At 41.3% G+C, this 22,475-nt stretch overlaps 1 protein-coding gene and 1 non-coding gene across 2 annotated transcripts in view; one reads left to right on the forward strand and one right to left on the reverse strand.

The window, feature by feature from the left end:
- NEK10 (NIMA related kinase 10) overlaps window positions 1–22,475 on the forward strand; it is a 321,674-nt gene that overhangs the window by 144,340 nt on the left and 154,859 nt on the right. Inside the window, exons 25-26 of the mRNA XM_060164097.1 lie at window positions 19,940–20,069; window positions 20,621–20,691. Of these exons, the coding sequence (XP_060020080.1) occupies window positions 19,940–20,069; window positions 20,621–20,691 (201 nt within the window). The remainder of the gene's footprint in view (window positions 1–19,939; window positions 20,070–20,620; window positions 20,692–22,475) is intronic.
- Window positions 15,402–15,507, reverse strand: LOC132528278 (U6 spliceosomal RNA). The gene has a single exon (XR_009543161.1). It is a non-coding gene; the product is annotated as a U6 spliceosomal RNA (small nuclear RNA).

Raw genomic sequence — 22,475 nt, forward strand, 5'->3', positions numbered from 1 at the left:
GATGTTTCCTGCTTCTTAATGTGGGTTTGTATAGCTATAAACTTCCCCCTTAGAACTGCTTTTGCTGCATCCCATGGGTTTTGGGTCATTGTGTCTCCATTGTCATTTGTTTCTAGGTATTTTTTGATTTCCTCTTTGATTTCTTCAGTGATCACTTCATTGTTAAGTAGTGTATTGTTTAGCCTCCATGTGTTTGTATTTTTTACAGATCTTTTCCTGTAATTGATATCTAGTCTCATGGCGTTGTGGTCAGAAAAGATACTTGATACAATTTCAATTTTCTTAAATTTACCAAGGCTTGATTTGTGACCCAAGATATGATCTATCCTGGAGAATGTTCCATGAGCACTTGAGAAAAATGTGTATTCTGTTGTTCTTGGATGGAATGTCCTATAAATATCAGTTAAGTCCATCTTGTCTAATGTATCATTTAAAGCTTGTGTTTCCTTATTTATTTTCATTTTGGATGATCGGTCCTCTAGTGAAAGTGGGGTGTTAAAGTCCCCTACTATGAATGTGTTACTGTCGATTTCCCCTTTTATGACTGTTAGTATTTGCCTTATGTATTGAGGTGCTCCTATGTTGGGTGCATAAATATTTACAATTGTTATATCTTCTTCTTGGATCGATCCCTTGATCATTATGTAGTGTCCTTCTTTGTCTCTTTTTATAGTCCTTATTTTAAAGTCTATTTTGTCTGATATGAGAATTGCTACTCCAGCTTTCTTTTGGTTTCCATTTGCATGGAATATCTTTTTCCATCCCCTTACTTTCAGTCTGTATGTGTCCCTAGGTCTGAAGTGGGTCTCTTGTAGACAACATATATAAGGGTCTTGTTTTTGTATCCATTCAGCCAATCTGTATCTTTTGGTGGGAGCATTTAGTCCATTTACATTTAAGGTAATTATCTATATGTATGTTCCTATTCCCATTTTCTAAATTGTTTTGGGTTCGTTATTATAGGTCTTTTCCTTCTCTTGTGTTTCTTGTCTAGAGAAGTTCCTTTAGCATTTGTTGTAGAGCTGGTTTGGTAGTGCTGAACTCTCTCAGCTTTTGCTTGTCTGTAAAGGTTTTAATTTCTCCATCAAATCTGAATGAGATCCTTGCTGGGTAGAGTAGTCTTGGTTGCAGGTTTTTCTCCTTCATCACTTTCAGTATGTCCTGCCACTGCCTTCAGGCTTGTAGGGTTTCTGCTGAGAGATCAGCTGTTAACCTTATGGGGATTCCCTTGTGTGTTATTTGTTGTTTTTCCCTTGCTGCTTTTAATATGCTTTCTTTGTATTTAATTTTTGACAGTTTGATTAATATGTGTCTTGGCGTATTTCTCCTTGGATATATCCTGTATGGGACTCTCTGTGCTTCCTGGACTTGATTAACTATTTCTTTTCCCATATTAGGGAAGTTTTCAACTGTAATCTCTTCAAATATTTTCTCAGTCCCTTTCTTTTTCTCTTCTTCTTCTGGAACCCCTATAATTTGAATGTTGGTGCGTTTAATGTTGTCCCAGAGGTCTCTGAGACTGTCCTCAGTTCTTTTCATTCTTTTTTCTTTATTCTGCTCTGCAGTAGTTATTTCCACTATTTTATCTTCCAGGTCACTTATCCGTTCTTCTGCCTCAGTTATTCTGCTATTGATCCCATCTGGAGTACTTTTAATTTCATTTATTGTGTTGTTCATTGTTGCTTGTTTCATCTTTATTTCTTCTAGGTCCTTGTTAACTGTTTCTTGCATTTTGTCCATTCTATTTCCACGATTTCGGATCATCCTTACTATCATTATTCTGAATTCTTTTTCAGGAAGACTGCCTATTTCCTCTTCATTTGTTAGGTCTGGTGCATTTTTATCTGGCTCCTTTATCTGCTGTGTGTTTTTCTGTCTTCTCATTTTGCTTATCTTACTGTGTTTGGGGTCTCCTTTTTGCAGGCTGCAGGTTCGTAGTTCCCGCTGTTTTTGACGTTTGTCTCCAGTGGCTAAGGTTGGTTCAGTGGGTTGTGTAGGCTTCCTGGTGGAGGGGACTAGTGCCCGTGTTGTGGTGGATGAGGCTGGATCTTGTCTCCCTAGTGGGCAGGTTCACGTCTGGTGGTGTGTTTTGGGTTGTCTGTGGCCTTATTATGATTTTAGGCAGCCTCTCTGCTAATGGGTGGGGTTGTGTTCCTGTTTTGCTAGTTGTTTGGCGTAGGTTGTCCAGCACTGTGGCTTGCTGGTCATTGAGTGAAGCTGGGTGCTGGTGTTAAGATGGAGGTCTCTGGGAGATTTTCGCCATTTGATATTATATGGAGCTGGGAGGTCTCTTGTTGACCGGTGTCCTGAAGTTGGCTCTCCTACCTCAGAGGCAGAGCCCTGACTCCTGGCTGGAGCACCAAGAGCCTTTCATCCACACGGCTCAGAATAAAAGGGAGAAAAAGTAGAGAGAATTAGTAGAAGTATGAGGAAAGAATGAAGGAAAGGAGGGAAGGAAGGAAGGAAGGAAGAAAGAAAGAAAGAAAGAAAGAAGCAAAGAAGGAAAGAAGGAAAGAAAGGAGGGAGGGAGGGAGGAAGGAAGGAGGGAAAGAAGGAAAAAAGACAGAAAGAAAGAAGATACAGTAAAAATAAAATAAAGTATAATAAAGTTATTGAATTAAAAAATATTTAGAAAAAAGAAGGACGGATAGAACCTTAGGACAAATTTTGGAAGCAAAGCTATACAGACAAAATCTTACACAGAAGCATACACATACACCCTCACAAAAAGAGGTAAAGGGGGAAAAATCATAAATCTTGCTCTCAGAGACCACCTCCTCAATTTGGGATGATTCGTTGTCTAAAGGAGGGAAGGAAGGAAGGAAAGAAAGAAAGAGAGAAAGAACGAAGGTAAAGTATAATAAAGTTATTAAAATTAAAATTAATTATTAAGAAAAAAATTTTTTTAAAAAACATGGACAAATAGAACCCTAGGACAAATGGTGGAAGCAAGACTATACAGACAAGATCTCTCACAGAAGCATACACATACACATTCACAAAAAGAGGAAAAGGGAAGAAAATCATAGATCTTGCTCCTAAAGTCCACCTCCTTAATTTGGGTTAATTGGTTGTCTATTCAGGTATTCCACAGATGCAGGGTATATCAAGTTGATTGTGGAGCTTTAATCCGCTGCTTCTGAGGCTGCTGGGAGAGATTTCCCTTTCTCTTCTTTGTTCTCACATCTCACAGGGGCTCAGCTTTGGATTTGGCCCTGCCTCTGCATGTAGGTCGCTGGAGGGCGTCTGTTTTTTGCTCAGACAGGACGGGGTTAAAGGAGCCGCTGATTCGGGGGCTCTGACGCACTCAGGCCGGGGGGGAGGGAGGGGCACTGCGTGCGGGGCGGGCCTGCGGCAGCAGAGGCCGGCGTGACTTTGTACCAGCCTGAGGGCCGCCGTGCGTTCTCCCGGGGAAGTTGTCCCTGGATCCTGGGAACCTGGCAGTGGCGGGCTGCACAGTCTCCGCGGAAGAGGGGTGCGGAGAGTGACCTGTGCTCACACACAGGCCCCTTGGTGGTGGCGGCAGCAGCAGCCTTAGCATCTCCCGCCCATCTCTGGGGTCCGTGCTTTTAGCCGCAGCTCGCGCCCGTCTCTGTGGTCCGCGCTTTTAGCCGCAGCTCGCGCCCGTCTCTGGGGTCCACGCTTTTAGCCGTGGCTTGCGCCCATCTCTGTAGTTCCTTTAAGCAGCGCTCTTAAACCCCTCTCCTAGCGCACCAGGAAACAAAGAGGGAAGAAAAAGTCTCTTGCCTCTTCGGCAGGTGCAGACTTTTCCCCGGACTCCCTCCTGGCTAGCCGTGGTGCACTAACCCCTTCAGGCTATGTTCAAGCCGCCAACCACAGTCCTCTCCCTGCGCTCCATCCGAAACCGAGCCTCAGCTCGCAGCCCCGCCCGCCTCAGCGGGTGAGCAGACAAGCCTCTCGGGCTGGTGAGTGCCGGTCGGCACCGATCCTCTGTGCGGGAATCTCCCCGCTTTGCCTTCCGCACCCATTGCTGTGCACTCCTCCGTGGCCCCGAAGCTCCCCTCTCTGCCTCCCGCAGTCTCCGCCCACGAAGGGGCTTCCTAGTGTGTGGAAACTTTTCCTCCTTCACAGCTCCCTCCCACTGGTGCAGGTGCCGTCCCTATTCTTTTGTCTCTGTTTTTTCTTTTTTTCTTTTGCCCTACCAGGGTACGTGGGGGAGTTTCTTGCCTTTTGGGAGGTCTGAGGTCTTCTGCCAGCCTTCAGTAGGTGTTCTGTAGGAGTTGTTCCACGTGTAGATGTATTTCTGGTGTATCTGTGGGGAGGAAGGTGATCTCCGCGTCTTACTCTTCTGCCATCTTCAAGGTTCCCCCCCCATTTATTTAGTCTTGAAGGTTTTTACCTTATTCCTTCATCTGTAACAAATTTATTTTTCATTTCTTTTTTTTTCTTTTTTTTTTGGATGGGTGGTGCTGTATTCCTGTCTTACTGGTTGTTTGGCCTGAGGCATCCAGCAGTGGAGTTTGCAGACCGTTTGATAGAGCTGGGTCTTGGTGCTGAGATGAGGACCTCCAGGAGGCCTCACTCTGATTGATATTCCCTGAGGTCTGAGGTTCTCTCTTTCTCCAGTGGTTTGGGCTTGGAGCTCCCACCACAGGAGCTTGGGCCCAACCTCTGGCCTGGGAACCAAGATTCCACAAGCTTTGTGGCACAGTGAAAAAAAAAAGGAAGAAAGAAGAAAAGGAGAAGTACAATATCAAAGAATAAAAAACAAAATAAAATTAGAAAGATAAAAAATATATTAGGAAAAATAAAACTCTAATTGAAACAAATGCAACATGTTAAGATAAAACCAAACAGAAAAAAGGAAAAAAAAAGTGTGTGTGTGGGGGGAACAATCCAAAAGGAGAGATCACTAACAAAATATAAAGAATAAAGTAAAATTAGAAAAAAGATTTATTAGGAAAAATAAAAATATAAAAGAATCAACAACAATGAATCAAGAAGGCAAAACAGAACCCCAATCTAAAGGAGGAAAAAAGAAAAGAAAAGCCCTGACTATGGGGGCAGAATTTAGGCAGGGGGTGGAACTTAGGCAGGGGCGTGGGTTTGGGTGGGCTGGGGCAATGTTCAAGCATGGGGCAGGGCCTCTAGTTAAGACCTCTGCAGAAGGGGAGAGGCAGCAAGTCGAAAGGTGGGCCTCTGGAGTGTGGGGGTTCCGGAGTTTGGAGGTGGGGCCCTGAGTGAGGCTATGTGGATTGGGTTTAGGCCCAGCTCATTGGAGGGGGGTCTCCGAATGTAGGGGTAGGGCCCTGAGTAGGGGTGCAGGAGCGGCACTTGGGTTCTGCACTCTAGGAGGGAGACTCCAAGGGCAGAGGATTAGGCCCAGTAGTCCAACAGGCCCCAGTGCCTAAGTGGACAGGGAAAGCACTGGCCCTATTCCCTTCTGTTCCTTCACACCCCTCCCCCACTGTCTCCCCCAGGGTCTCCCCCATTACAGCTGGATCCCTAACCGTGGGTGGGTCCCACTGGGTGTAGGAACTCCTGCCCTCCCCCAGCCACCCCTCAGGACTGCGGGTCCTGGAGGTCCAACCTTTACTTTTGCTCCCCCTTCCCGCCCTCCCACTCCCTCAGGATCTGCATGGATGGAGGGGACCTCGGTGAACAGAGGATCAAGCCCAGGACCTCAACAGGTTCCTGGGGGGCCAAGTGGGCAGGGGAAATCTGACCACACTCCCTTTTGATCCTCTGCCCTCAAATGGTTCCCCAATTTCCCCGTTTGGGCATGGGATACCTTCCCCTCCCCCAGCCACCCCTCAGGGGCACCAATCTCGTCCTGCCTCCACTTCTCCTCCCCCTTCACTCCCCCCATGCCCCACGTCCTACCCGGTCACTGGGGGTTCCTCCCGTCCCCTTAGGTGTCCGTGGTCCCCCACCGGTGCCTGGTAGGTGCCCTAGTTCGAAGGATCTGTTTGAATGTTGATGGGAGGTGCACTGAGAATTTTGCCAACATCAGTTTGAGATTTTGCCTGTAAGGAAGGTGGTAGCTGATTTAGTAGAGACAAATGATCAGTATTTCCAGAATCTGCTCTAGTACCATCAGAGATGGAACAAATAAAAGATGTAGAGGGGTCATTTAATTCACCTGGAGAATTACTTTGATGACTACTGTCAATTTATAGAACTATTTCCCCCTTTTAGGAGAAAGAAATTCCAGCATGTTACTTCTCTAAGAATTCTAGGCCTAATAAATGTGTAGGAGTAGAGGAACTAAGGAGAAAAGGGTGTGTATCTTTCAAAGGGCCTAAACAAAAGGGAATAGGTTCAGAGACAGGAACCTTTTGAGGTTCATTATGAGTTAGGAAAGACAGGGCCAGGCCCAAGGACAACCTCCCCATGCTAGGCATTAGGCAGAAGGCAAAGCCACCTCCTTATTTTGCACTTAATGAGGCATGGAGGAATGGCATCTAGAACAGCAACTTTGTAGTATCTGAGCAAGAAACTTTAACCATGAAAACCATGGAGCACGTGCAATCAAAATGCACATGTTGCTGATTACCCTGTACGACCTTCCACGTGTAGTGCTCGACTAGTAAGGGATGGTTTAAGGGAAAACAGCTCTTGTATGGTGGCTTCAGGAGACAAATGTGCAGGAATGCCTAATGCCTATACATGAGGAGGCTGTCCTTGGGCCCAGCCCTGTCTTTCCTGCTTCAATTAGAGATCCCACTATTTGAAGTGTTTTAGTACTCCAAGGCAGGGGCTGCTTCATAGTAGTGGGGTTGAGCACCAAGAGTGTGGCTCTAGTGTCAGCCTGAGAGATTCATCCCCAATCTGGAAAAATGTTTCCCCAATCTGGAAAAATGTTTCTCCAAGTCAATTAAGGAGGAGGATTGGGAAGAGGCCCTGTAGTTCCTCAGAGCCCCATCACTGAGAATTGGGAAGATGATGGAAAGACTGGTTAGAGGGCTGAAGGCACCTAAAGTGTAGATTTGTAACAATCATTTTTCCAATGTCCTGGCTCTTTGTGATAGTAGCAAAAACTAGAAGGGTTTTGGTTTCGTTTAGGAGCCTTCAGTTGCTAGAGTGGAAGAGTAAGAATTTTGGTGACCTTCCTTGGAGGTGACCCATTTGAGTACAAGAGAGCTGGTTTGCCATTAACTAAATCTGGAGTGGACATAGTTTCCCATTCCATCCTGGTCCTTTTTACTAAAAGGGAAAAGTCCCTGTTCAGCCCATTAATAAACATAGATTTAAAAGCTACTAGGGTAGAATCGTCATCTGAAGGAAGACCAGAATTTTCTTTAGAAACAGTCTGAAGTTTATTGTAATAGTCATGAACAGGTTCATTAGATTTTTGTGTTCAAGCCTGAATTTTGTTCTGATCAACAGGCTTTGGAAAAGCCCTAGAAATTGCTTATTGAAGTCACCTAGCAATTGCCTGAGCATGATCATATAATAAGTTAGGGGGCTAGGCTCCCAGTTGTAATTCTAGAGACCTTTCAGGACTTTCCCAATTAGCAATTTTCATCCAATACTGGGCCTGGCCTTTACCAACAAGCATATGAACTAGGTGATATAAGTCAGAGAAACCAGGTTGATAAATCTGAATGACTATATTAAATCCCTCAGCAAATCTGTATAGATCTTTAGTTACTTTGGGAAAATCCTTGACTATGGCTCTCAGCTTCAGTCAAGGGAATATAAGAAATTAAAAGTTTAGCCTCTGGATTCTCAGAAGGCTTGATATTAAAGGAACCATTTCTGTTAACTTCAGAGGAAAAATGAGAGGGGAGAGTTTCAGAGAAAACGGAAGTTTGGTGAGAGAATTAGTATTGTTGCCGAAACCTGGCTTCTGTTCACCAGTGCCAAATAGAGACGCTGAGACAGAGTTTGGAGAAGTAGAAAAGAGTGTCTTTATTGCTATGCCAGGCAAAGGAGGCCATAGCAGGCTAACACCCTCAAGACTGTGCCCCTCTTCCTGGGAAATAGGAAGGGGTCTTATAGTTTCAGGGTGGAAAATAGGGCTGTAGATAAGGATCGGGGCTGATGAAGTCTTGCATTTTTCTTTCCTCGTGGAGACACTGAGATCATCAGAGCTGGCGTCAGGTGGTTCTGGTGGTCCTTGAGGTTATTGTTCCATGACCTTCTTTCTAGAATGAAGAATGCTCACAAAGGAAAGGAGTGTTAGGGACTGTTGTCTTGGAGAAGTAAACACCAGGTGCACAGTACAACTTTAACTGGAAGGCAGTCATTTTCAGAATGCAATTAAACAAGAAAGAGAGGGGGAAAAAGCAGAAAGAATAAGGGCTGAACAAGGGCTAACAACCTGGGGGGCGTCTCATCTAGTTTCTGCTACAGCAGTGTTGGGGGACTGATGGCCTAGGGGAGGCATGTGCAGCATAGAACGCAGAGAGACAAGATGTTATCAGAGGGAGACAAAGAAGCTGAGGGAGAGGAAACTGAGACTTTGGGAGCCATTTTATCTTTTTATCATTTGTTTGCCTTAGTTAATCTTAAAGTCTTATTTTACCAAGAGGCAATTTGAGACTCTTGATAACATTGGGAAGCCTCAAAATACCAGTTAAAATCAGCATTTCACTTAGTTCTGGAAATTTTTGAGCTACTGTAGTCCAATCTGGATTTAAGGAAATTCGATTTGAGGATTTCAAAAATTCCCCATAATGGCCATTGATGTTCTAAATTGCCTTTGGTCAGGTCAGTCCATTTAGTTAGAAATGCACATGAGAAAGGGCCATGGTTTTTAAACATAAAATTCGCCAGAGTCCCTATGGGGGAGACATCTTCAAAATACTTAGATAACTGGAATCCCATTTCTTAGAGGTTTTTCCTCTAGAGTAAAGAACAATTTTCAAATAGCTTAAACAGTTTACAGCACAAGTAGTATAATTTAAACAGCTTGCAAGCTAATCCCACCTGGTCCTAAGGAGGAGACAGCATGGTCCTGGAGGAGCCTGACTGAGGCTTTTATTTTAGGCAGTCTCCACAGGCATCCAAAGGAATAGGCTGAAGGCTGAAAAACCCAGCACCGTTTCAGAGAAACAACCCCTGTTCCCAAAGGAATAGGTTGAACATCTCGACCTGTTTCAGTGAAATAGTCTAATCTCAAAATCAGACCCAAATGCCAAACAAGTACTCACATACAGAACAGGGCCTTGACCAGAAAGATGAAACCTTTAAAGAGATCCTAAATAAAGCCTGGAGAGCTTCAAATGCAAAGAAGGCCTGAGCTTGGATCCAGGAGAAAGATGTACTTTCAACCTCCAAGGTTGGTGAGAAAGGCAGTGAGTGACAGTGGGCTCAATTGAGGGTACCACAGCTGTTTGCTCACCCGCCTCACAGCTGTCAGGTGTCTTCTCTGATCCCTATATGGGCCACCAAAATGTTTACCTGAAACAAAAAGACTTAGTTTTTTTGCCAGCGAAGATGGGTTTATTTGGGATCAGCAGAGAATTGCTGTTCGAGGTCTGCAGACATAGCAAGCCACATGCAGGTCTCTACACGAAAAGGGAAGGAGAACACTTCATGGTGTTGCCGACCTCTCAGCTTCTGTGCACCAATGCTGAACAGAAATATGGAGACAGAGATTTTAGAGGATAAGAGAGATGGCTTTATTCCTTTGCCAGGCAAAGGGGAAAACACATCAGGCTAGTGCTTCAAGAACTGTGCCCGCTTCCCTGGGGAATTGGAGAGGATTTTATAGGTGGGGTTCGCAGTCTGGGGTATATGATAAGGATCAAAGTAGTGAAGGTCTTGCATTTTTCTTCTTCTTGCATTATTTCAAAACAGTCATAGCTGGCGTCAGGCAGCCTAGTAATTGGGTCCATTTATCTCTGGTTTATCGACCTGCGACTTTCTGAAAAGCTACAGGGGTGATTTGTTACAAGGGAGTGCAGAGAATGTAAACACCAGGAGCAGGATGTAATTTACATAGAGTTAGGGAGTGATAGGTTAGCTTTGTGAAGTACAAATCTATTTACAGACACTACAGATTAGTAACAGTTAAAATAAAACTATGAGTGATTAACTCTTTCAGGCTTGCTCCTTCTCTAGCCTGTTCACTGTTCCCTTTATTTTCTTTGTTCTCAGGAGAGGGAAAAAAACCTCACCTCTATTTTTATTGCAACAATAGGGAGGAAAAGGAAGTCAGGAGACTGCAGGAAACAAAGAGTCCAGGGCTTGCCATTGGCTGAATCCTGGCCAGGAAAGGAGTCTTTCTTCTTCCTGTTGGGCTCTGCTGTCATCAGAGGGTGTGAGAACACCCACTTTGGTCTCCTGACTCTATTTATATTAGATTTCTGTTTATTAATTTTTACGATTCTCATTGCTGAAAATAAAGAAAAAATTCCATTAAGAACACTCATAATCCTACTAATCCTGAGGTGGGGAACAAACTCACAGAAGACAACTTGGCATCCCAATGTCAAATCCCTTCTTATGAAAACCATACACACACACACACACACACACACACACACACACACACACTCACTGATGTTAACGAATGCTTTCCTGTACCTTCAGTTTTAATATCTGAATTACATTTTAGTGTCTGGATAAATCATAATTTATTCAACCAGCCCTTTTTTTTTTAAGACATTCAAATTCCAGCTTCTCCCTAATTCATATAACACAGGGCATATATAATCGGCTAAAAATTAACTTGAAATAAGAAAGCAAAAGAATTTTTAATGGCAAAATAATTATCAATATATGGAAAATCCAATGACTGGGAATATTCATTGGTGATCAATTTCTCATTTTCTAAAGAAATTTTCATTTTCACCAGATTTTTTTCTTGACCACTAAATTAAAAATAGCTAGTTAGAAGTTCCTATGCCTTTATATATATCTGTGTCAGAGTTTGAACTAGGTCAGTCTTAACTTGAATGCTTTTTGTCTAGGTCGTTTCTGACCAAATTGTTGGCCACTGGCAAAGTAGTCACGCATATGGCACTTCCCCAATTAACAAGGCCTCTTCTCATATCTGTTCATGTACAGTTAACAAAAGATGTGTATGCTCTTGTCATATGAGTAAAATTGTTTCCTTAGTTAATGCTATCACCTACCTAGTGATATATATTTTCAAGTTTTGTACTGTTGACTGAAAAAAATACACAACCTAAAAGTTGAGAAGTATGTTTTGCTTGGTGCACAAAACTGAGGACTTCAGCCTGGAAGACAGCCTCTCAGATAGGTCTGAGCGACTGCTCCCAAGAGGTAAGGGAGGAGCCAGGATATATAGGGGTTTTTGCAAAATAGTCGGAACATCAAAGATTACTGTTAATAAAAGGAAACCAGACATCTCAAGTTAAGGAATTTAGTGCTTATCTAGGTATGGGAAGAACAAGAGTCTGAACTCACTGAAATCATTCCTTTAATATACACCTTAGCTATCTGGGGCCAGTGTCCTGTTCTTTCCCAGTCTGGGTCCCCTCAGGGATCACCCTAGGGGTCAGTGGTAGTGGCTTAATGGCCTCAGCATCCTTTGTTTGCTGATATGGCAGGCAACATTTTTTATTCACAGTACTAATGAATGAATGGCAAATAATCTGTGTTTTGATGGAATCCAGTGTTTATCACAACCCCCCTCTGCTGCCACATAGATGGGGAATAGCAGAGCAAGCCTGGCGGAGGACATGGGTAGTTGAAGGGGCATCAGGAGATTAGTGAAATGAGAAATCAGTGTGTGCAGAGGCTTCTGTGGAGAGGGTGTTTGACCGAGTAAGGTTTGGATTAATGGCAAGAGGGAGGAGTTTGAACTTCACCTTTACACTAGAGACTCTGCTCCCTACTTCAGAAGAGAACTTCCACAGGCTTTGCTTCCATGTCCTCCCAGCTGCCTGCCCCATGCCCCTGAATGGCCTGCACTCCTGCAGTCCTAGTGGAGACCATTTTCTCCAGACAAGCCCTCTCAATTCTGCATCATTGATTTCTCTGCCTCCAGTGACTCATTCCTACCAATTGACTAGCATACTGACATTTTTTTCCCATCTTAAAAAACAAAAACTCATATTTTTCCCTTTCTCTTCCAGCTACTGACCCACTTTTCTCTGTTCTTTCAAAACAAAACTCTCTGAAAGAGAGGTATATAGTAGGTGCTCAGTAAATAATTTTTCAATGAATGAACAAATGAAAACACTTTTAAGGGAGTAAGGCTTTTGTGATAATCCAGGTGTGAGCCGATTTAAGCCTGCTGTTAACGAGAATAAAAAAGAAAGGGGATGTGGGGGAAGGAAGTATATTGAAAATCTCCATAACTTCCTCTCAATTTTGTTGTAAACCTAAAAGTGCTCTAAAAAAATAAGTCTTTAAAAAAGAGGAGGTAGTATATAAACTTCGAAGGAAAAATTAAAAATCTTTGATGACATGTTGTATACAGTTGATTCTTGAACAACACAAGTTTGAACTATGAGAGTTTTTTCAGAGACATGAGTTTTTCACTAGTTTTTTTCACTTCACTACTGGAGTTTTTACTCCAGTACTACACGACATGGTTGGTTGAACCTGAGTGTGCGGAACTGCGGGTACTGAGGACCAGCTATAAATTAAATATGGATTTTCAACAGCATGGAGGGGCGTACTGATCTTGGAGAGACAGCAATGAGCAGTCCTGAAGAGACATCTTAGTTCTCTGCCCAGGAATTGAACCTGGGTAGCCTGAATGAAAACCAGGAATCCTAGCTGCTAGTTCACCAGGGGCTAGTGGCTAGAGGCAAAATTCTCCTGGCTCTTACCCCCATTGAAAGCAAGAATGTTTCAAGGAGGCAAAAACTGTAAAAACAGGTACAAAGTTTATTATTAGAGGCACAGCACAAGGTATGCGAGAGCACGCAAAGAAACAGTTTATTTTACTTAAGTCAGAAGCTAGGCAGAAATACACACCCAGAGAGAAGGGGTGTGGGAGTCCTCTCTAATGAGGTGGAGCACAGTAAAGAGGTGATTTAAATCTTGTATATAGGACAGTCCTTCTGGGTCTTTGTTTACCTTTGGCTAATTATCTTGTTTCTTTTTCCACCCTCCCCAAGATGCACGTGCAACTTTTTGTTGAGATGGATCCCACCACAGAGGCCTGTGGGTGTATGTCCACACTTATTATGGGGTGGCACCCCCTCCCTTTTTGACACCCAAGGAGCCTTCCTTTGCATGTGCAGACAGGAAGTGTTCCTTGACCTCAGGAGTGGTCATCTTATCTCTTTACTTCAGCAGAGCTCAGCTTCTGCCACTAGCTTTGTCCTTGGAGTGTCTGGGTGAGAACAAAGCTTCAATTTTACTCCACTTGACAGACACCAGTTGTCTGGCCCAGGGGCCCATCTATCTCCTACCTCAGTACCCCTAAACCCTGCATTGTTCAAGGGCCAACTGTATATGTAACATAGGAGAAGAAATAGCCTGTAATTTTAGCATTCTATGTTTGATAATAAGATTAATTGGTGGCACAATGGATGGATATACTTGATAGAAGTGATTTGTTTTCTTGCTTCAAATATTTTCATTTTCAATTTATCATATACCTTTTCTTCTAAGAATAAAAACCCTATCATCTTAATATTACAGATACTTGTTGAACAGGTAATCTTTTATTTCTCGTTAGACTCCTCTTGATTTTGGCAATTTCTCAGATTTTTCTTGTTTTTAATGACCTTGGAAGTTTTGAGAATTATTGGTTAAGAATTTCATAGAATTTCCTCAATTGGGATTTGTCTGATATTTTTCTAATAATTAGACTGGAATATGTTTGGGGAGGAAGATCACAGGTGTAAACTGCCATTCTCTTTTCATGGGTACATACTATCAATATGACTTAACACTTGATGTTAATCTTGATCAGCTGGCTGGAGATAGTGTTTATCAGGTCTCTCTACTGTAAAGTTACTCTTTTTTTTTTCTTTCTATAGGGTACTTTTTGAAAGAAAGTCACTACATGCACCCCAAACTTAAGGAGTAGGGAATTATGCTTCATTTCCTTAAGGTGGAGTCTCCACATAAATTATTTGTCATTTTTTAAGAGATTTGTCTATTGCCTCCTGTTTTTTATTTATTTGGTTTTTTAAAATTTATATCAGTATGGACTCACAGATAATTATTTTATACCCTGGGTTATAATCTAATAAAACTTTCAGTGAGCTGAATTGTGTCCCCCTCCCAAATTCATACGTTAACACCCTAAACCCCAATGTGATGTTATTTGGAGATTGTTGCCTTTGGGAAGTTAAGTAGATTTAGATGAGGTCACGAAGGTGGGGGCCTCATGATGGGATTAGTGGTCTTATAAGAAGAGACATCAGAAACTCTGCTCAATCTCTCTCTCTCTCTTTCTCTGCCATGTGAGGACACAGCAATCACCTGTAGGCCAGGAAGAAGGCCCTCATTGGGGAACAGAATTAGCCAGCACCTTGCTCTTGGATTTCCCAGATTCCTGAATTGTGAGAAATAAATTTCTGTTTATTTCTATTTAAGCCACCCCGTTATTGGTATTTTATTATGGCAGCCCAAGCTGACTAATACAATACTTTATTTTGTTGTTCAAACTTTTCTACATTTGGCCATTGGGAGCTGGTTGACTTGTCTTCCATGTCCCTCTGGCATACCCCCATCATTGTGCTTTTTTCTTCTTTAGACTAACTTTCTGGAACTAGAAGATGCTCCAGGTTCATTTAGTATATTTCTTGCCGCAGTCCTATTATCAGTCATTTCTCCAATGGTCCTGATTCTTTTAATTGGAGAATGGTGTTAAAAACCAAGATCTGGGGGCTTCCCTGGTGGCACAGTGGTTGAGAGTCCACCTGCCAATGCAGGGGACGCGGGTTTGTGCCCTGGTCCAGGAAGATTCCCACATGCCGTGGAGCGGCTAGGCCCATGAGCCATGACCACTGAGCCTGCGCATCCAGAGCCTGTGCTCCGCAACAGGAGAGGCCACAACAGTGAGAGGCCCGTGTACCGCAAAAAGAAAAACAAAAAACCAAGATCTGGTGCTAAGTGTGCTCATTGCTACTAGGAAGTCATCAATTCCAGGCCTTTTCATCTGACAGAATGAAAGGATATATATGTGCACAGGATATATATGTGCAAGGATATATTTGTGCATAGTAACCTGTGTATATTCACATAACTATAAATATTTTCATATGTAACCATCTATATTAATATTAAGCTAAACATGGGTTTATACTGTTGTCTCCAACTCTAATCTGTTACCTCCTTGTAGAGTACCCCTACTCCTTTCCTTGCTTATCTGTAACCTTTCTTCCACTCCCAATAGTGAGAAACCTGGCTTCTGCCATCTGCCACACATTTACTTAATTGTTGAATTCTGGTATACATGTATAGCAGTATCAAAATTGTTAATCTTTACCCCTATGAGAAACAACTTTATTAACTAGAGTATAGTCCTCATCTTTTGCCTGTCATCTTACTGCCTCTAAAATATGGAATGCATCACAGATTTGCACGTCATCCTTGTGCCGAGGTCATGCTAATTTTCACGTGTCATTCTAATTTTAGTATATGTGCTGACAAAATGAGCACAGTAATCAAACTTTTAACAAAGATGACAACATGACCACTGTAGGAAAGAAGAATATACTGTCTACACTCAGAACTTTTTAACATATCATTTCATTTCATTTACTTTGTAAATGTACTTTGTTGCATTTAAAGGAAAGAAGTCACCCTCCCAACTTACATAAATCATCATAGTATTGAATTATTTGTGAAATAGCAAAATGTTCATATTTTAAACTGTTTTGAAAAACATCTAGATTCAATACTTTCTTTGTTTACTTCAATAATGAGTAAATAAGAATCTTTGGCAATTAGCAACCTAATTGTTCACATCAGTGAGGGACTACTAATGGAATTTAAAAATCTAAACAGTTTGTCTTTTTAAAAAATTATATTAAGCATCCTTCCTTCCTCATCGTTTTTCCACATTGCTTTCATTATCAGTTTGTAAATTTATGCCTTTTTAAAACAGAGGTAGTATTTAGATAAACTTTCCTCCAGCCCCCTCTCAAAGGCTGCTGATTATGAGCTATGTTGACTTATTTATTAAAATATAGTAATAAGTAAAGAATGTCCTTGCCATCTACCTAACTATACTATCCCTGGCTTCACTTAAAATTTTTTCCAGCTTTATTGAGGTATTATTGGCAATTAAAAATTGTATATGTTTGAGGTTTACAATGTGATGTTTTGATATTTGTATACATTGTGAAATGATTATACAACCAAGCTAATTAATATATCTATTACTTCAAAAGATTCAATTATCACATTACTTGTGATGTACTTTCTTAGCAAATTTCAAGTATACAATACATTATTATTAAATATAGTCACCATGTACGTTAGGTCAGCAATAATAAAAATGATAATATTTTAATTGAAGTACAACTTATAATGGCTGTAAGTTTTTACACATTTAATTGCATATGTTTAACCTTTACCAGAAAAGCCCTTATTTTTATTAAATATCATAAATTATGCTTTACTTTACCATTAAAAGATTTTAGATGACCAAATCACATAGGAATATCCAGTTTTTAAAATACAGAGGAATATTTCTGATTGGGAAAGAGAAAACCAATTTTATTTTATTTATTTATCTTTTGCGGTACATGGGCCTTTCACTGTTGTGGCCTCTCCCGTTGCGGAGCACAGGCTCCAAACACACAGGCTCAACGGCCATGGCTCACGGGCCCAGCCGCTCCGCGGCATGTGGGATCTTCCCGGACCGGAGCACGAACCTGTGTCCCCTGCATCGGCAGGCGGACTCTCAACCACTGCACCACCAGGAAAGCCCGAGAAAACCCATTTTAAAGTGTGTGTGTGTGTGTGTGTGTGTGTGTGTGTGTGTGTGTGTACTATTTAACTTCTTTCTCTTAAGTGAGCATTGCTAGCTGTAACTCTGTATTTCTTTAAATGTGGTTGGGCTCATCTTAAGTGGAGAAATTGGAAATTATTACAAGACAGTGAATTATTTTACAATCGTTTTCTAAACAATAATCACCAAAATAAGTAGTGATTGAGTCATTACTTTAGCCATATTTCCCAAAAGCTGGGTTCTTTTTAAAGATGAAAAACACATGAATAGTTTTTCTTCATAGAACCTGTTGCCATAAAAAAAATACCACAGCCTGGGTAGCTTAAACAACAGAAATTTATTTGAAGGCTGAAATCCAAGATCAAGATGTTGGCAGGTTTGGTTTCCTCTGAGGCCTCTCCTTGGCTCGCAAATGCCAGCCCCGCCTTCTTCCTGCCTCTTCCCGTGGTTGTTCCTTGCACACTCCTGGTGTCTCTTCCTCTTCTAATAAAGACACCAGTCATACTGGATTAGGGCCACCCCAATGGCAGCTCTGATCAGCTCATGCAGGCCTTATCTGTATATACGGTTACATTCTGAGGTACTGGGGGTTGGGACTCAACACATGAATTTTGGGGGGACACACATAACATAACAGAACATTTTGTGTGACTTTTGGAAATCAGACTCTGTCTTGTGTTTGCCATTGCTTTTAATTGTAATTATGAAACTCTTTTATCTTAGAGAATATTTGAAGTTGGACCCCAGAAGCAAAGTGATAGTTGGCAACTGTGTTGTCTTTTATTGCCCTTTCTTGTTCTCTTCCAGAGAAGTGATTCTCTGTCTTTTTCAGGGAGGCATGGACAGCTTTGAGAATCTGATGAAAGCTGTCATGTCAGTTAACTTTGACTAAGGACCTCAAAACTTAGTGGTTACAATAACCTTTTTATTCTTCTTCTTCTCAATATACTGTGCGCTGGCAAATTGTGGGCTGGTTTGAGCTGGGATTGCTTATCTGTGTTGTCTGGGCTCACCTGTGCATTGTGGTCACCTGGTCTTCAAAGGCTTCACTGATGGATGTGGTGGTAGAGTGGCTGTGGGTAGGGGTGCTGGAGGTAACTGAGCCATGTGATGCTCATCTTCCAGCAGGCAAGCCTGGGCTCAATCACCTGCTTGTGATCGTAGGGTTTTCAAGAGCAGGAAGAGAGAGCAAGCCACAAAGAGTAAGTGCTTTTCCATTCTCTCCTTGCCTCACTTTTCCTGATGTCTTCTTGGCCAAAGCAAGTTATATGGTTAAGCCCAGATTCAAGGGGTACAAAATAGAGTCCATCTTTTATTGGGAGGAGTGGCACAGCCATATTGCAAAGGGGCATGCCTGTGGGGATGAAAGGAGTGTGTGGTCTCTAATGAGATGAAGGAAGAGATGGAATGATGAGAAAAATAAACTAAGTAAATTCTACTCTTACAAGAGTTTTCCTCTACACTGAGTAGTTATCTTTTGAGGAAAAATGAAGGCTGTCCTCCAGAGAAGTACAGACACTGGCTGTTGAGAGTGAAAGCACACACGAAACAGGAAATGGAAAAGAGATCTGAGGGGGTGATGGGTGGAGCACTCACAGCACCTGCTTTCTGAGCTTTTGGAAATATGAAATCTTCTGAGTTCTCAGTAGATTAAAACATGAGCCATTTGTGTGGAGCCAAGGACATTTTTTTGTTGAAGACATTTTTTTCCTTTTATGGCATTTTTTAATGTGAGCAGTTGATCGAGTGACAACAGGGGACACTTTTATACACTTAGGACCAGTAGAACCCTGGAAATTACCCCGGATTCCCCCATTGCCATATTATTGAACTCAAAGACAGTACCTATGGAAATGCTTAACTGAGAGATCTTGAAATCTCACTTCTTCTGTAAATACATAATGTAAATCTTAAACCAGGAATCATTTTCCATAATCTCACAAGAATTGCAACTCCTTGGTTATTCTTAACAGCCAATACTTGCTCTGTACTGATACCAATTTATGAGTTTCTTTATATCTTAGTCCACTGCCCAAGTTAACCATTAATTCCTACTCCATTAATTTAGAGGGTTGAGCACAGTCCTAAATACATACTTTAGAACTGAATCATCAAACTACTTAATTTAGGGTGTGTGTGTGTGCTGAGTGCTTTTAACACTTTGCTGAGTTTCAGTCTACAAATATGAGAGAGGAAACTTCTATCAGTTCAAAATATCCAAGGGAACTACCCACCCCTCCACATTAAAAAAAATGTCAAGCCCATAAACCCTCACAGCTTAACTTCATTTAAAGGCTGACAGCATCCTTATTCAGACTAGATATGAAATTTCAGAAGAGATGAACATGATGTAAGTTGTCATTTTCTGCAACACATTTAAATATGATCTTGCTTCCTACTTTATAAGCTAGCATTGAATAGCAAAGGGATGGTGCTATGTCAGTCAATTTTGCTCATAATAATGCTGCATAACAAATCACCATGAAATCTCAGTGGCATTCAACAATAAGCATTTATTGTCAGACTCACAGGTCTGTGGGTCTCCTGAGCTGGGTCTCCTTCAGGCTGCAGGTTTATGTGTGCAGATCTGCTCCATGTGTCTTGTGCTGGGCCTAGGCTGGGCTATCCTAGCTACCTGGGATATGATGTTCTTTTGGACAGAAGCTCCTGTAGGGACAAATGGAAACACTCAACACCTTTTAAGACTGAGGCCCTGATCTGTTGCACTGCCACTTCCACATTCCACTGGCCAACACAACAAAAGCAAAGGCAGGAGTGGGTAGTAAACACTGCCCACCAAGAAGAAGGAGTGGGGTATTCAAAACCTCCAGAATAGAGAGAACTGGGGCCAGTCATTCCGTCTACCACAGAGGGGTAGTTGTTTCTGGAAGTAAAAGGACATTTAATAGGAGTTGTTTATTGACATTTATTGCTTAAATTAGAATTGCTTCGTTGTGCTTCTTGATTCACCTGAGTCTGAGAGAATTCAAAGATACATCTTAATATGTTTACTTGAAATGATGATCGAGTTTCCATTTTTTTCTTATATCTCCAACTATAGCTTGAAAATTGAACTTTTTTCTGTACTGACTTCTCCCTTTTTCATTGTGCATTAACATCCTTATTTTAATTCAGCCCTGAGGTGCTGAAGAGTGAGCCGTATGGGGAGAAGGCTGATGTCTGGGCAGCAGGCTGCATCCTTTATCAGATGGCGACTCTGAATCCTCCCTTCTACAGCACAAACATGCTTTCCCTGGCCACAAAAGTAAGCAACCTTGGAAGACAAAAGGGTCTCTTGTTGCCAAAAACACCATTCCTTTTCTTCTTAAGTAGAACCTTTGTGATTTTAATAAAACTGTCACTTAAAAGCAGTCATTGTTTTATTAACCACATGATCCAGTTTATTTTTCCTCCTTTCTTCTAAATCTACATCATGTGCTATGGCACATTTCCCCTTATAATTGTCTTCAATTTATCATAGAAAATTATAAAAATAAATATATCAAACTGCTTTTGGTCTTTTATTCTTAATTGTGGTTTGAACTGCCCTCAATCTATCATATTGTATTATCCTACACATCATTTATTATGAATCTGAGGTTAACTTTAACTCAGCTTGAAGAATACAGTTCTATGCTCAAGAACAGTTTAATTAATGCTAATTTTTAATTTGCTGGGATATTTTTGTTTCTGATGAAAATATGTGCATGAAATTATGATGCTTGTTAAGTAACTCTTGTGTCGTGGCCAAGTATCACCACTCAAAGGCACCTGTGGCTCCTTTACTTCCATCATTCTAGTCTGTTTATTTTGCAGATAGTGGAGGCAGTATATGAACCAGTACCAGAAGGCATCTATTCTGAAAAGGTGACCACTATCATCAGCAGGTAATTAGTCTCATAACTTCAAACCTATAGGGATTATCAAGAAATACCTCGTATCTATGCAAATTCACTATGTAAATATTAAGAGGAAGAGGAAGGGCTCTCAAATAATCCAAAGCTAGAAAAATATTTGTGCATCACCAGTCATAGGGACCATTTGGAAGCCAACCAAGTGTCCAAGAGGAAGTAGTACATTCACTTGAAATATTATGCAACCATTAGATTGATTATTCAGAAGGCTTTATATCAACCTGTAAAGTAAGTATGATCTGCTAAATAGACATTTCTCCAAAGAAGGTATATAGATGTTCAAGAGGCACATGAAAAGATGTTCAACATCACTAATTATTAGAGAAATGCAAATCAAAACTATGAGGTAATCACCTCACACCAGTTAGAATGGCCATCATCAAAAAATCTACAAACCATAAATGCTGGAGAGGGTGTGGAGAAAAGGAAACCTCATACACTGTTGGTGGGAATGTAAATTGATACAGCCACTATGGAGAAGAGTATGGAAGTTCCTTAAAAAACTAAAAATAGAACTACCATATGATCCAGCAATCCCACTCCTGGGTATATATCCAGAGAAAACCATAATTTGAAAGTGTACATGCACCCCAATATTCACTGCAGCACTATTTACAATAGCCAGCACATGGAAGCAACCTAAATGTCCATTGGCAGAGGAATGGATAAAGATGTGGTACATATATACTATGGAATATTACTCAGCCATAAAAAAGAAGGAAATAATGCCATTTGCAGCAACATGGATGGACCTAGAGATTGTCATAATGAGTGAAGTAAGTCAGACAGAGAAAGACAAATATATGATAGCGCTTATATGTGCAATCTAAAAAAATGGTACACATAAACCTGTTTACAAAACAGAAATTGAGTCACAGATGTAGAAAACAAACTTATGGTTACCAAGGGGGAAAGGGAGGGGCGATAAATTGGGAGATTGGGATTGACATATACACACTACTATATTTAAAAGATAATAAATAAAAACCTATTGTATAGCATAGGGAACTCTATTCAGTGCTCTGTAATGACCTATATGGGAATGAAGTCTGGAGGAGAGTGGATATAGGTACATGTATGGTTGATTCACTTTGCTGCATAGCAGAAACTAATGCAACATTGTAAATCAACTATATGCCAATAAAAAATTAATTAAAAATTTTTTAATTAAAAAATGAAAACAAAAAAACAAGTATGATCTGAAACTAAGTAAAACAAACAAAATGTACAGGTACTTATAACTATGAAAAAAACATAAAATGTGCATGAATATGGAAAAGACTAGACAAGAACATATGAAACTGAAAAAGGCCATGTTAGATGATAAAATTGCAAGCATTTTTTCCTTTTTATTTTTAAGAAATATTTTAATTTTTCAAAGAAACTCAGAAAGAAGTGCTCCATATATCCATATAGTAGGAGTTTAATGAAAGTCCTTATCCCTATAGAGTCTCAAAGTTCTGCCCCCACAGGGCTTGTCCCAGCTCATCCCTAACTCTTCCCCTCCCACTTTCCCTCTGCTCCCTCCACTCCAACCACAGGGAGCTCCTCGCTACTGCTCTTCTCTTTTCCTGGCACTCTCTTCCCTCTGATACACACAGTGGCACAGGCCCTTACTTCCTCTGGTTTCTGAGGAAACTGGGTCTCTGAAAAATCAGGGCACCTGCCCTGATGCCCCCACAACCTCTCCAGACTCTCTTGTCCCCTTGACCAAGTTCACAGCATCCACCACCCCTAACACATTATACATGTGCATG

The sequence above is a fragment of the Lagenorhynchus albirostris genome, chromosome 10, assembly GCF_949774975.1.
Source record: "Lagenorhynchus albirostris chromosome 10, mLagAlb1.1, whole genome shotgun sequence".
NCBI lineage: Eukaryota > Metazoa > Chordata > Mammalia > Artiodactyla > Delphinidae > Lagenorhynchus > Lagenorhynchus albirostris.